Source organism: Anomaloglossus baeobatrachus, chromosome 12 (genome assembly GCF_048569485.1).
Source record: "Anomaloglossus baeobatrachus isolate aAnoBae1 chromosome 12, aAnoBae1.hap1, whole genome shotgun sequence".
Taxonomy (NCBI): Eukaryota; Metazoa; Chordata; class Amphibia; order Anura; family Aromobatidae; genus Anomaloglossus; species Anomaloglossus baeobatrachus.
The window spans coordinates 48,675,346-48,691,371 of NC_134364.1; the positions used below are offsets into that span (position 1 = coordinate 48,675,346).

Genomic DNA, 16,026 nt, shown 5'->3' on the forward strand with positions numbered 1-16,026 from the left:
TCTTTGAGTGTCTCATGTGGACTTTAATCTTGAGCTCCTTCCACAAGTTTTCAATTGGGTTAAGGTCAGGAGACTGACTAGGCCACTGCAACACCTTGATTTTTTCCCTCTTGAACCAGGCCTTGGTTTTCTTGGCTGTGTGCTTTGGGTCGTTGTCTTGTTGGAAGATGAAATGACGACCCATCTTACGATCCTTGATGGAGGAGCGGAGGTTCTTGGCCAAAATCTCCAGGTAGGCCGTGCTATCCATCTTCCCATGGATGCGGACCAGATGGCCAGGCCCCTTGGCTGAGAAACAGCCCCACAGCATGATGCTGCCACCACCATGCTTCACTGTAGGGATGGCATTCTTGGGGTCGTATGCAGTGCCATCCAGTCTCCAAACGTCACGTGTGTGGTTGGCACCAAAGATCTCGATCTTGGTCTCATCAGACCAGAGAACCTTGAACCAGTCTGTCTCAGAGTCCTCCAAGTGATCATGAGCAAACTGTAGACGAGCCTTGACATGACGCTTTGAAAGTAAAGGTACCTTACGGGCTCGTCTGGAACGGAGACCATTGCGGTGGAGTACGTTACTTATGGTATTGACTGAAACCAATGTCCCCACTGCCATGAGATCTTCCCGGAGCTCCTTCCTTGTTGTCCTTGGGTTAGCCTTGACTCTTCGGACAAGCCTGGCCTCGGCATGGGTGGAAACTTTCAAAGGCTGTCCAGGCCGTGGAAGGCTAACAGTAGTTCCATAAGCCTTCCACTTCCGGATGATGCTCCCAACAGTGGAGACAGGTAGGCCCAACTCCTTGGAAAGGGTTTTGTACCCCTTGCCAGCCTTGTGACCCTCCACGATCTTGTCTCTGGTGGCCTTGGAATGCTCCTTTGTCTTTCCCATGTTGACCAAGTATGAGTGCTGTTCACAAGTTTGGGGAGGGTCTTAATTAGTCAGAAAAGGCTGGAAAAAGAGATAATTAATCCAAACATGTGAAGCTCATTGTTCTTTGTGCCTGAAATACTTCTTAATACTTTAGGGGAACCAAACAGAATTCTGGTGGTTTGAGGGGTTGAATAATAAATGACCCTCTGAATAAACTTTTCACAATTTAATAAAAAAAGAAATAACATTCTTTTTTGCTGCAGTGCATTTCACACTTCCAGGCTGATCTACAGTCCAAATGTCACAATGCCAAGTTAATTCCGAATGTGTAAACCTGCTAAATCTGCAGGGGGTTGAATACTACTTGTAGGCACTGTAGCTAAAGTGAGAAGCGACTTATATACAGATAGCCTATTGATATTATTGGGGAATGGGTAATAATTTTTTACTCCTGCGGAGGCGCTGCGGATCATTTTACTTACAGGTTCCCTCTAAAAACCCCTAAAAATAATACCAATTAATTCCAATACACTGATGGGGACAATTGGAAATAGTCATCTCCTTTAATCTGGTCTTTGCCAGCTTGGAAAGTCTTAGAAAATTGGTTCTGTATTGTTAAATGTGAGCATGCTGTGAAATATTGAAAGAGTTAAAAAAAATTTAAAAAAAAAATAAATAAAAATAATTTAGACATAAAAAAAAATGTTTGCAATATAGATCTTATCAACGGAGGTTATCATTTAATTTTGAGAGCCATGTCATACGTGGATATTTAAGATTTCACATAAAAGGGGTTTTCTAGTTTTGGAAACCCCCTATCCCTTTGCTGCAGCTGCTTTAACAAAAAAAAACAAACAAACCCACATCAACAAACAATAAAAAAACAAAACAAAAAAAAAACAAACCCCCCCCCCCCAAAACACGTTACTCACCCGCTCCAGGATTCTGAGCTCAATGTTTGTTATTGTCTGCAGCACTGATGTCATGTAGATAGTGCTGCAGCCAATCGGTGATCTCAGCAGCTCTGAGTGTTGTGTACTGTCAACTCAGGCAGAGACGCTAAGCCCAGTGATTGTCTGCAGCACTGATGTCATGTTGATAGTGCTGCAGCTAATCAGTGAGCTCAGTGACTGACTGTTCTGTACTATCAACTCAGGCAGAGACACTTAGCTCAGTGATTGTCTGCAGCGCTGGTGACGGGACAATAAAAGACACTGGGAGCAGTGACGAAGACTCAACACTGGACCTCGTAAGGGTGAATGAAGCACAATTTCCTTTTTCTAAATAAATTGCTGCCTGGGGAGAGGGTTTTTCAGGGCACATTCAGACGTCCGTGCAAATCGTCAGTACAAGTCTCCCCACCCAGACGTCACAGCCTTATACATCTCTGAGGCTGAGAAACTGGAGTCAGTAGAGCTACGGCCAGTCCGTTCTCAGACCGATTTGCACGGACATCGGAATGTGCCCCAATACCTTAGAAATCAGAATTTTTTATTTGCTTTGTAAGTTTTTTCTTTATATTATATTTTTATTATACACTGTATGTCGCAAAAGACAAACCAAATCATGTAGTCATAGCATTAATATATACAACTTAGTAATAATACTAAAACTACATTATATATATATAATATATGTGTGTGTAATTATATATATATATATATATATTATATTATATATATATATATATATATATATATATATATATATATATATATATATATATATACACACACACACACACACACACACATATATATGTATATATTGCATACACATACACATACATATACACACACACACACACACACACACACATACGTGTATGTATGAAAATCTTACCAATAACCCAAACTAGAAGACTCTTTTCCTTCGATGACTCGAGCTGGCCGTGACTTATTCTGTATTCAAAATGCTTTATCTGACCTCTGTAATACATAATGTCAGTGGTAGGAGACTAAAGGAGCTGCCCTATAATATAGCAACACATTAGCTTCTTAATTATTCTACTTTTCCTAATTGCACATTTATGGCATTTATAAAACAAATACAAAAAAAAAGAAGCTGTAAATTCTAATGACCTAGCTGTTCTGTTTTGCACCCATCTACATGTAATGTGAGTATTGCAGCCATAATGAATTTTGTCCTAGTTTTACATGATACATTTTTAATTAAATGACCAATATTTACTCTCTGGATGACTGATAGAAACCAAAAACATCTACTGTTTTATAATTCAATTGTTTCAGCCCGAATCAGAAATTATATAGAGATGGATTACATCCCTTATGCCTACAAGGAATAGTTCCTCACATTATAATAATATTAAATAACCTATAAATATACTGTACTAAAATCAGGAACAATAAGAATTATTAAATTGGATTTCAATTAAATCTGCATTGTGACTTTCATTATAATTTAGAAATTTGCAATAAAGCATTCAATCACCTGAATGTAAATGTCTAATTTGTGCTACCTAACCTTTATATTCCAAACTTCTAAATACACAGTCAATATCACCAAAGTAATTTAAAGCTGACAATTTACATTTTCATTATTAAAAAAAATGAAAATAAATAATAAAATGTAAAACAACCTAAATTATACATTTAGGAAGACTTATATCTTTATAAAGTTATTACATTATGGAATTAAAATTTTAAAAAATAAAATGAAAAGGAAAAACATTTAACTCAAGAGTTAAATGTCAATTGATTTTAGAATAATTTTCTGTAAATATCTAAAAATACTAAAAATAATAATAAAAAAGAATAAATTAAAATAAAATATATAGATGTTATTTTTTCATATCTTTACGTCAATGTGTGGAATTATGATTTTTAATTTTATTTAAAAAATAATGCAATAAATCACTGGAATATTGTCAGGTCATATGAGACAAAGGCTACATTTACTTATAAAAAAGACAACATTGAAAAAAAAAAGTAGATAGATAGATAGATAGATATACATATCTATCTATCTATCTATCTATATATCTATATATATATATATATATATATATAAAAATCTTACTTGTTGAAAAAGGGTATTTCTGCTTCACAGTAATCAAATCCATTTTTTACGCTTTCGTGAAGCTTTAATTTAATGGATATCTGTACTTGAGGTCCATCTTCTGTCAACTGGTAAAAGCCTAAAATTGGTGGAACGGGTACCTGTAATAAAAAAATACAACGTAGTATATATACATGTACAGATATAAATATTTTATATTATATATTTTTGTGTATAAGTAAACATAAAAAAGTCAAATAAAAAATACAAATTTAAAAAAAAATGGAAAAATACAAATAAATAAAGTAACAAAATAGGAAAATTAAAGAAATATAAAAAAAGTAATAAAAAATACTAAAAAAAAGAAAACTAAAAAAGTAAAACATAAAAATTACAAATAAAAAATGCAAAAATAAAAATAAAATAAATATCAAATACAAATATAAAAAGGCAAAAATAAAAAAATACAAAATAACAAAAAAGTAAAAAAACAAACAAAATTAAATAAAATTCAAAAGTAAAAGTAATAAAAAAAACCACTAAAAATTACAAAAATTAAATAAAAACAATAAAATTAAAAGAAAAATAAATCCATAATAAAATAAAAAAATGAAATTAAATGAAAAATAAAAAAAAACAAAATTAAATAAAATAAAAAATACAAAAATACTTTTAAAACTGTAATGCACAAAGCATTTTTTTTAAACCATCCAAAGTCTCTATCTGTAGAACTATATGAAGACATATAGGTCTTGTATCTACTAATATACACTGAGAACTAATTCCTTATTTACCTGGGATGTGTAGTAACACAATTGGAACAAATCATAAGGAGGAATGAAGGGAAATTTGTATGGCCCGTTGAAAGCAGAATCGTCCGTCACAGCCACGCTGCTTGAGATCAGCATGGAAGAGTCAATGGAAGTCACACAGGGATGGACCAGGATATCCTGAAGGGGGGAACCATTGGCAGGAAGATTCAAGCCGACTATTACATTTGGGCTGATTGTTTCCAAATTACACTTTGGGAAGAAGAAAAAAAAAATGAAAAAAAAAAAAATGATGACGTTAATTAGATCTGTTTAAATGCCCAAACCGAGGCTTTTAATCCACACGTCCACTTACTCAGCACAAGCTTCCAATGACCCCCTGTGGGAATTGTGCATTAAATCAATCAAATGTACCTTTTGCATAATAAAAAATAATAATAATGATTTACATAGGTCCGTACATGCTAATAAGTCCTTGAGCCACTTTAGGTTGACTGCAATCAAAGAGTCATTATTTTAGGTAGCGGTGAATACGTCGGTCCCTCGGAGCTAATGTTGCTTGTACAAAGATAAACAAAAGAGAAAACGGCAGGAGAAGAGCTGAAATGACTCGGGCTCCTACCATGTTCATTGACCACCACCTGCATAAACATCTGCCTGCCCTTCACCGGCTTCACATTTGACTGCCCACCGCACCGATTTCTGAATGCGCTTAATACATTTCAGCTATGAGCAAACTGTGTAAACAGGGGACTGCGAGAGACTGCGGGCGGCACTTGGGAATAGGACGAACAATCACTTCATTTTGTTGTTTTTTTTTGTAGGTTAATCTGTTATTTCTAAGTGTCTGGCGACAACGTTTCCAGAGAACGCAGAAATGTATTACTGGACATTCTTTAGAAATAATAATAATAAAAAAAAAAAGTTAACAGGACACGACCTGTGCAGAACCGGGGATTTTCTGAGGTTTGTTTTGGTCATTTATTTTTCATGCATTTTTATTTCTATTCTAGAGTTCAACAAATGATCAAATCAAGTTCTGGCTTAAAAAACCCAAAGAGCTTCTTTTTTTTTGTCCACCAGAAACAACGCCGCTCATATCAATGAACGGTCATGGTGCACTACATTGATCAGTGTGACTGGCGTCCTATACAAGCCTCATCTGTGTGCATTTATACTGCTAGGCACTTACCTCCTATGAATGGTAGACGCAAACGGTTATTTCAGCAGTATTTTGTAGCGGTGGCACCTCCACCTTTTTATTATGGGGGCTTGTTGCATGTGCAGTGCATTGGTATTGGTCACTATTTTTTCCTATGATATTTTTGGGATATTTTTTCAGTGATTTGTAGCCAGCGGATATAAAAAGGTGCAAACTTTTTAACAAACTCTAACTACCCAAATAATTTTTAGTTCAGGATAAATGCATTTAAGAATAATCTGTCAGCAGGTTTTTGCTACCTCATCTGAGATATAGGAACAGAGACCATGATTCCAGTAATGTATCACTTAGTTTACTGGGTGCAGCAATTGTGATAGAATCACTGTTTCTTCTGCTGCAGATCTAGCAGAGCTCGGAATGCTGAGCTGTGTATAGCCCCGCCCACATCACTGATTGGTAGAGTTCTGTGTACATTGTATATTAACAGAAAGCTGCAAATCAGTGTCGGGAGTGGGGTTAGAAGATATGCAAGACCAGGTAACCTTAAGGCCCCGTCACACTAAGCAACATCGCTAGCAACATCGCTGCTAACGAACAACTTTTGTGACGTTGCTAGCGATGTTGCTGTGTGTGACATCCAGCAACAACCTGGCCCCTGCTGTGAGGTCGTTGGTTGTTGCTGAATGTCCTGGGCCATTTTTTAGTTGTTGCTGTCCCGCTGTGAAGCACAGATCGCTGTGTGTGACAGCGAGACAGCAACAACTAAATGTGCAGGCAGCAGGAGCCGGCTTCTGCGGAGGCTGGTAACCAATGTAAACATCGGGTAACCAAGAAGCCCTGTCCTTGGTTACCCGATATTTACCTTCGATACCAGCCTCCGCTGCTCTCACTGTCAGTGCCGGCTCCTGCTCTGTGCACATGTAGCTGCAGGACACATCGGGTTAATTAACCCGATGTGTGCTGTAACTAGGAGAGCAAGGAGCCAGCGCTAAGCATTGTGCGCTGCTCCCTGCACATTTAGCTGCAGCACACATCGGGTTAATTAACCCAATGTGTGCTGTAACTAGGAGAGCAAGGAGCCAGCGCTAAGCATTGTGCGCTGCTATGTGCACATTTAGCTGCAGCACACATCGGGTAATTAACCCGATGTGTGCTGTAACTAGGAGAGCAAGGAGCCAGCGCTCAGTGTGCGCTGCTCCCTGCTCTCTGCACGTGTAGCTCCGTGCGGTGGTAACCAAGGTAAATATCGGGTTGGTTACCCGATATTTACCTTGGTTACCAAGCGCAGCATCTTCCACGCGGCGCTGGGGGCTGGTCACTGGTTGCTGGTGAGCTCACCAGCAACTTGTGTAGCGACGCTCCAGCGATCCCTGCCAGGTCAGGTTGCTGGTGGGATCGCTGGAGCGTCGCAGTGTGACATCTCACCAGCAACCTCCTAGCAACTTACCAGCGATCCCTATCGTTGTTGGGATCGCTGGTAAGTTGCTTAGTGTGACTGGACCTTTAGACACCTAGTCCTGTAGTGATAATCTCCTGCTGATAAATCACTGATTTTAACAACACACAGGTAAGTAAGCAATAGACCGCCGGAATAATGGGCTCAGCCCTTACATCATCATAATAATATATATTTTATATATATATATATATATATATGTATACATATACACACACAGTATATATAGCAAAACCTAGACCAGATCACCTGTTGAGGCTCTGGAAAAGCTGAATCCTCCTGGTTACTTCTGTGGTGCACAGATCCGGACTGGGAGACCATCCAATAATTTCTGCAGACAATGAAAAGGATCCAGCAATAAAATCCAAAGTTCAGGTGTCAGTAAAAATGTCTTCCTTTATTAAATATTATTACAAATATTCCAGAGCTCCTGTCGTATTAAAGTGCAGGACACATGCAGAAACTTACAACGCGTTTCAGCGGTACTAGCTACCTTGGCTTGGACCGTGAGGAAGGCGGCTAGTACCGCCGAAACACGTAATCCATTTCTGCATGTGTCCTGCACTTTAATATGACAGGAGCTCTGGAATACTTTTAATAATATTTAATAAACGAAAAAAAATGTACCGCCACTTGAACTATTGGATTTTAGTGCTGGATCCTTTTTATTGTCTGCGCACACACGCACACCTCCAGCACCTGTTCTGACATGCTAAAAGATTGCATTAGGACTCATTTGGAAGATGGTTCTGTTCATATGACAGTTTTTGATATATTTGTGCATCAAACTTGAATGGGTCAGTGAAAAAACGAATACGGACAGCACAGACTAGAGGTTACCCGGGTGTCACCTGAGAACTGTCAGTTTCTTATAGTTTAAGGGGCACAATCTTGTAATTTTTTTTTCTTGTATATAAGAAAAACAGATACCACAATGACAGTAAAATTTGACACATGGACCAAAAATGGATGAAAATTGGATAACGCACAGTGATGAAAAACAAGCGATTTTCTCTCATAAAGAAAAAAAAAAAAAAAAGCAGAAGTCTGAATGATTCCTTAGTGGGGACCATGAGCTACGACTATCCAACAACTCGGATCGGATTTAAAAAAAAATAAAATAAAATAAATAAAAAAAAAAAAAAAAAAAGACATAATCAGACAGGTTTTATATTCATTTTTCAAGATTTCTTATATGTAAATTTGAGAAAATGTAGAGAAAAAAAAATGATTTGGCCATTTTGTAGAGGCAAACTTCATGCAAAATTATTCCCTCACCTCTAGAAGACACAGGAATATACTAATATATATTTGCAGTATAAATGCTTTTACCTTGCAGGACACGGTCCCGTACACCTGCCACGTGTCGCTGTCGTCCTTCTTGTCATACTGTGTGGAATTCACTTTCTCCGTTATATAGACTTCAATCTGCGCCTTGCCCTTCTGTTTGCTGGTCCTCCACGCCGGAGATCTGCAAGTCTGGTTCACAGGTGCATTACTCACGCTATCGGGCAATGCATACAGGGTGGTGTCCAGAGGAGAGCCCAGAGGACAGGCCTGCGTCACCAGTAGGGGGAGCTGTGCGAATCTAGAGGAAATGTCCGCCTCTGTATTGTGTCCGGCATTCACAAACTGCATAATCCCAGATAAAAGAGCAAACGCCTCAGAGATACTGCTGACACTTATAAGTGGTGGAGCCGGCGTCAGCGGCTGCTCCACCAGAGGAAGGCACACGTAGATGAAGTCACTGTCCTGAATGGCCAGGACGGGCCAGAGGCTCTGCTCAGAAACCACCAGAGAGTGCACATTTGTCTTACAGATCTTGGCACAATTATCTCTGTACTCCACAAAGCTTTTATTCTCGTCCGTCAGTCCCAGTTCGTGGAGTAAAGCTTTTAAGAAGTCTGCGTCTTCTGGGACGTTCACATAGCTTGACCTGTTGAAGGCCTTAGCACGTTTCTCCACCGTAGGGTATCGTCTGTAGGACACAGAGATGGGGTCTTTAGGTAAAATATGGGATTTGAGGTTATGTTTAGTCAAAACCTAATAATGGGTAAAGTGAACTGGGAGAGAGCAGTTCGGGCCAGTGACGTGACCCTACCGATGATTCGCACTGTCAATCTTTTGGAGCGCTCTCCCCCCATCAAAACAAGAAGAGCACTGCGCTCCAGATTGAAAAAAACCTTAATAGTATTGATCTTCTCATATATTTAAGAGACCTTTTCAGCCCCGCCGGTATCCAGGGCCCAGGGGCAAATGAACTCTTGCAGCCCCTATAGTTACGCCACTGTTCCCACAATGAGCTTTTGGTGAGTTATTCATGCTGTGTATTTTTTCTGAGACTAAAACGCAGCTTCTTACAGTTCTGGTAAAGTGGATGGATTTATAGAAATCTCCTGCTTCTTTTTACTCCTTGTATACTGACCTGCGGTGCGGGTTTCGAATACGCAACATGTCCATTTTCTGGTATGCTAAGTTTTCTGTGCAGATTTTGCCCACAGATTTGCATTAAATGCGGAAAATCCACAGGTAAAAATCACACATGCGCTTTTAGTGCGTTTTTACGCTGGAAACGCATCAAAAATGCAACTAGTCTGCGCATAAGTATATAAAAAAAGTCTTGTCAAAGCCAAATACCAGGAAGCATCAAAAACAAAGCAGCTTTATTTAAAACATGACATATCGAGAAGAGAGTAAAACCGCAGCGTCAAAGACAGGATAAAAACACATGTAATCTAAATAATAGGTGCAGAAAGTCTGCAACATCAAAAACTCACAAAAAGCTTATGGTGGGAACGGAGCCTAAGGCGGGCTTTACACGTTGCGACATTGCTACCGATATATCGTCAGGGTCACGTCGTTAGTGACACACATCCGGCGCCGGTAGCGACATCGCAATGTGTAAATCCTAAGTGCGACGATGAGCGAGCGCAAAAGCGTAAAAAAAACAAAAAAAAAAAACCCAACAAATCGCTGATCTGTGTCACGTCAATCTTTTCCATAATGTCGTTACTGCTGCAGATACAATGTTGTTTGTCGTTCCTGCAGCACCACACATCGCTGTGTGTGACACCGCAGGAACGACAACCATCTCCTTACCTGCATCCACCAGCTATGCGGAAGGGAGAAGGTGGGCGGGATGTTATGTCCCGCTCATCTCCGCCCCTCCACTTCTATTGGCCGGCCGCTTAGTGACATCGCGGTGACGTCATTGTGACGCCGAACGAACCTCCCCCTTGAAGGAGGGATTGTTCGGCGGTCACAGCGACGTCGCCGACCAGGTATGTGTGTGTGACGCTGCCGTAGTGATAATGTTCGCTACGGCAGCAAGCACTAGATATCGCATGTACGACGGGGGCGGGTGCTATCGCGCTCGACATCGCTAACAATTGCTAGCGATGTTGCAGCGTGTAAGGCCCGCCTAAGGCACAAAGGAAAAATGTTGCTAAAAACTTTGTGCTTGGAACATCCTGGAGTCTAGGAGGCAAAATAACACCATTTTTTTTAATTACTGGGTGAAGGACTCTTCCTTGGACCACCAAAGATGAGGACCTTGGTCCCTCAATGAAACTAGAACTCCAGGGTAGCAGTGGACAACCTTTCCATTACAGACCACCATAGAAGGTATTCACCTCTAAACTGCAAGACCATTGAGGCTGTGGACCCTTATCTTATCCTAGATGAGCAAGAAAGCAAATAAGAACCTTTCTGCTAGGATTGAGCACATTTCTGGACCCTGGTCAAGTGGTCCCGTAACTACAACCCTGTGGACCTCCTACTACCTGCGATATCCTCAGCGCCTCTTCTGAGATTGCCCCAAGTCTTCTAATCGGCAGAGGTGTCGGGAATGTCGATAGATAGTAGGAGGCTTGTAGGGCTCAAGTTTACTTATGTGGCCACTGGATTCGGGTCCTACAAATCTTTTTGCTCAACTCTACATTCATTACATTTGTATGGTCGTCCATGTAATACCTCGTTGGCACAGGGCTGCCAGAGATGGGAATCCTGAGGAGTGGACAACCTCTATACCACCAGTGATTATTAGTCCTTTCACTACCTTAGTGAGCATTACCCCATTTCACTACTGTAGATCACCAGTAAAATAAACTCAATTATTTTCCCTTTATTTTCTATTGTCTAACCATGAGTGGGGGGAGGTCTTATACTCCAAAAAATATAGTAGTCATCATAAAGCATCCTTATTACCTTGCAAATGTCACCTCTCCTTGTCCCCCTGGCTGGTGATGTAAGATCCATAGTCCGCGGATGGGCATTATTATTCTGCAATATTGATATCAAACTCGGACCTGGGCAAATAATAATTGATTACAGAATTGTAAAGTAAAGTTATTATTAAATCATTTAATTCAATTGGTTATTGACAAACACATCACCCTTGATTACGCGCACGATCTGTGAGAGGTTTTCATTGTCGCAGCAGCGAGTCCGTAGTATAACCTCCTGTTAAATTGGACGCACTCTAATTGATGTTGGCCTCTGAGCACAAACAAGGCAGAAGGTGCGAGAGACTCTGATCACGGTCATTTAACCACAGTAAATCGTTTTGGGGGGGATCCTCCAAATCTATGTTCCATAATTGTTGATGAGCGAGCAATACCATGCTCGGGTGCTCGGTATTTGAAACAAGCAGTTGTATGTTTGGATGGGTGCAACTAGAGTACCCGAGTATAATGGGAGTCAATGCAGCCTGGAGCATTTCTGCGGGAACTGTTCCAGAAAAATGCTCGAGTTCCCCATTGACTTACATTATACTCGGGTACTCGAGTCGCGTCCATCCAAGTGAACAAGTGCTCGTTTCAAGCACCAGAGCATGGTAGTGCCCACTCATCACTAGTTACGAGTACTGAGCACCCGAGCATGGTAGTGCCCACTCATCACTAGTTACGAGTACTGAGCACCCGAGCATGGTAGTGCCCACTCATCACTAGCTACGAGTACTGAGCACCTGAGCATGGTAGTGCTCACTCATCACTAGTTACGAGTACTGAGCACCCGAGCATGGTAGTGTCCGCTCATCACTAGTTACGAGTACTGAGCACCCGAGCATGGTAGTGCCCGCTCATCACTAGTTACGAGTACCGAGCATCCAAGGATGGTAGTGCCCGCTCATCACTAGTTACGAGTACAGAGCACCCGAGCATGGTAGTGCCCGCGCATCACTAGTTACGAGTACCGAGCATCCAAGGATGGTAGTGCCCGCTCATCACTAGTTACCAGTACTGAGCACCTGAGCATGGTAGTGCCCGCTCATCACTAGTTACGAGTACTGAGCACCCGAGCATGGTAGTGCTCGCTCATCAATAGTTACGAGTACTGAGCACCTGAGCATGGTAGTGTCCGCTCATCACTAGTTATGAGTACTGAGTACCTGAGCATGGTAGTGCCCGCTCATCACTAGTTATGAGTACAGAGCACCCGAGCATGGTAGTGCCCGCTCATCACTAGTTATGAGTACAGAGCACCCGAGCATGGTAGTGCCCGCTCATCACTAGTTACGAGTACAGAGCACCTGAGCATGGTAGTGCCCGCTCATCACTAGTTACTAGTACTGAGCACCCGAGCATGGTAGTGCCCGCTCATCACTAGTTATGAGTACTAAGCACCAGAGCATGGTAGTGCCCACTCATCACTAGTTATGAGTACTAAGCACCAGAGCATGGTAGTGCCCGCTCATCACTAGTTACGAGTACTGAGCACCAGAGCATGATAGTGCTCGCTCATCACTAGTTACAAGTACTGAGCATCCGAGCATGGTAGTGCCCGCTCATCACTAGTTACGAGTACTGAGCACCAGAGTATGGTAGTGCCCGCTCATCACTAGTTACGAGTACAGAGCACCCGAGCATGGTAGTGCCTGCTCATCACTAGTTACGAGTACTGAGCACCCGAGCATGGTAGTGCCCGCTCATCACTAGTTACGAGTACTGAGCACCTGAGCATGGTAGTGCCCGCTCATCACTAGTTACGAGTACAGAGCACCTGAGCATGGTAGTGCCCGCTCATCACTAGTTACGAGTACAGAGCACCCGAGCATGGTAGTGCCCGCTCATCACTAGTTACGAGTACTGAGCACCCGAGCATGATAGTGCTCGCTCATCACTAGTTACAAGTACTGAGCATCCGAGCATGGTAGTGCCCGCTCATCACTAGTTACGAGTACTGAGCACCAGAGTATGGTAGTGCCCGCTCATCACTAGTTACGAGTACAGAGCACCCGAGCATGGTAGTGCCCGCTCATCACTAGTTACGAGTACTGAGCACCCGAGCATGGTAGTGCCCGCTCATCACTAGTTACGAGTACTGAGCACCTGAGCATGGTAGTGCCCGCTCATCACTAGTTACGAGTACAGAGCACCTGAGCATGGTAGTGCCCGCTCATCACTAGTTACGAGTACAGAGCACCCGAGCATGGTAGTGCCCGCTCATCACTAGTTACGAGTACTGAGCACCCGAGCATGGTAGTGCCCGCTCATCACTAGTTACGAGTACTGAGCACCCGAGCATGGTAGTGCCTGCTCATCACTAGTTACGCGTACTGAGCACCTGAGCATGGTAGTGCCCGCTCATCACTAGTTACGAGTACCGAGCACCCGAGCATGGTAGTGCCCGCTCATCACTAGTTACGAGTACCGAGCACTCGAGCATGGTAGTGCCCGCTCATCACTAGTAATAACACTTGATTATCTACTAAAAAATACATTGCCAGTATATTCGTTGTGCCTCACAAATATCCTCCATCTCTTCTCCAGTTGTTTAGTGCACTAAATAATATCTCTACACTTATTTCCTAAAAATGATGGGGGACTTACAGGGTTATATCCTAAGGCTAAGTTCACATTTCTGTTGTTTTGTATCAGTCACATGCGTTGCTTGACGCATGTGACTGATGCATTGTACAACGGATGACAAAGAAAGAATTTCATTGTCGGATTCCGTCGTGTGCTGGGGGCGGAGTTCGGGGGGGCGGAGTTCGGGGGGGCGGAGTTCGGAGGGCGGAGTTGAGGACGTCAGTGCCGCGGTCTGCATGGCTGGGGACAGGTGAATGAGTGAGAGAGTGTGTGTGTACATGCATGTGTACATGCGGAGTGCGGGAGGGGGCGGAGCGTGAGGGGGCGGAGCCGAGGGGGGCCGTGGAGCTGAGGACTTCAGTGCCGCGGGGACTGCGGGGCTGAGGACAAGTGAGTGAGTGTGTGTGTGTGTGTGTGTACACATGCTGTGAGTGCGGGAGGGGGCCGAGCCGAGTGGGGAAGTGTCTGCCTCCTTGCACACTGTATCCAGGGTAAATATCGGGTATAAGCAAAGCACTTTTTGCTTGGTTCCCAGATATTTATCTTGGATACCAGCTTAGCGCGGGCTCCCTGCACCCATAACCACTGTAAATATCGGGTAACTAACCAAAGCGCATTGCTTGGTTACCCAATGTTTATCCTGGTTACGGGGGCGGGGAGCCAGAGAGAGCATGGCCAGCAAAATTCTACGGATCGCGCTGCTCAAAAAACGTTACAGGCTGCGTTGCTCCGGCCCGGCGGTCAGTTAAAAAACGACTGACCGCGACGCAGCGGATGCAACGCAGCATCATCAGTCGCAATCCGTCACTAATAGAAGTCTATGGGGAAAATCAGGATTCCTGCAAAATATTTTGCAGGATACCGTAATTCCTCAAGGCTACGGATTGTGACTGATGCAAAACAACGGAAGTGTGAACTTAGCCTTAGATTGAGGGTGGACGATCCCTTCTACGTGTCAGAACCCCATCTTGATCGGAGCAGAGATGGACATGCTTAATCTCTACTCCTCTCATTGTCTGAGACTGCCAAAGAAAGCAGAGAACAAAACTGGGCTATTTCAGGCAATCCCATAGATAATGAATTGGGGGAGGCAGTCTAGCATTTAAGACGGGAAACCATGGAGTGGGGATAACTTGCTATTTTTGGAAATATCCTTTAATTAATTTCTAATACATCCTTACATACCCAAGATTTTATTTTCAGGGCAATAAAGTAAAACAAGGTTATTTAGGTTTTTGTTTCAAGGTTAAAGAATGTGACATCTTTACAAGCATTTTGGTAGTTGGAGGACGTGTATTTTTGGCCAGAGGACTTTTTTTTGGTCATAATTCAGCTTAGAAGATATTTCAGGAGAAAGATAAGTGTTCCAGAACCTGAGATTAAAATCAATAGTGCTATGAAAAAAAGTTCATGGTGATTTGTCCTGATGAAGCAGCTTTGGGCTTCGAAACGCATTGACAAATAAACGCAGTTCAATAAAACTTGGCTCCTACTTAACTGCTGGATCCTTTGGTAGCGCAGAATTTAACCCACCAGCCTCCAGTTTATCTATTACCATGTACTGTCATATACAGCGGCTGTAGAAGCCAAATGGTTCAAGATTTTTTTTAACCAAATCCTGCTGCAAAAATACTTTTTACAAAAGAGAACCAGTCAGCATGATTTTGTAAAGAAAACACAAGGCTGTTATACTGATCACATAGATATCTTTGGTGAAGAAATGCACTTTATCTTTAATCACCATTTGAAGTTTCCTGCCAAATAGATTTCGGTGCACAGGGGCCGGACTGTGCACTGCATCTTCTCCTCCCTGTCTGTGATTCCCCGGGCCCTTCTGCTGCCTCTGGTTTGTGAAGGATTGATCACTACTAAAGGCCCCGTCACACACAGAGATAAATGTTTGGCAGATCTGTGGTTGCAGTGAAATCATGGACATATTGTTC

At 42.2% G+C, this 16,026-nt stretch overlaps 1 protein-coding gene across 1 annotated transcript in view; it reads right to left on the bottom strand.

Annotated features, from left to right (window-relative positions):
- The window catches only part of AP5M1 (adaptor related protein complex 5 subunit mu 1), a 40,627-nt gene that overhangs the window by 16,847 nt on the left and 7,754 nt on the right, over positions 1-16,026 (bottom strand). The window contains exons 2-6 of the mRNA XM_075330102.1: positions 11,481-11,581; positions 8,607-9,252; positions 4,681-4,908; positions 3,908-4,047; positions 2,711-2,796 (exon numbers count right to left, since the gene is read on the bottom strand). Of these exons, the coding sequence (XP_075186217.1) occupies positions 2,711-2,796; positions 3,908-4,047; positions 4,681-4,908; positions 8,607-9,252; positions 11,481-11,548 (1,168 nt within the window). The 5' untranslated portion in view covers positions 11,549-11,581. The remainder of the gene's footprint in view (positions 1-2,710; positions 2,797-3,907; positions 4,048-4,680; positions 4,909-8,606; positions 9,253-11,480; positions 11,582-16,026) is intronic.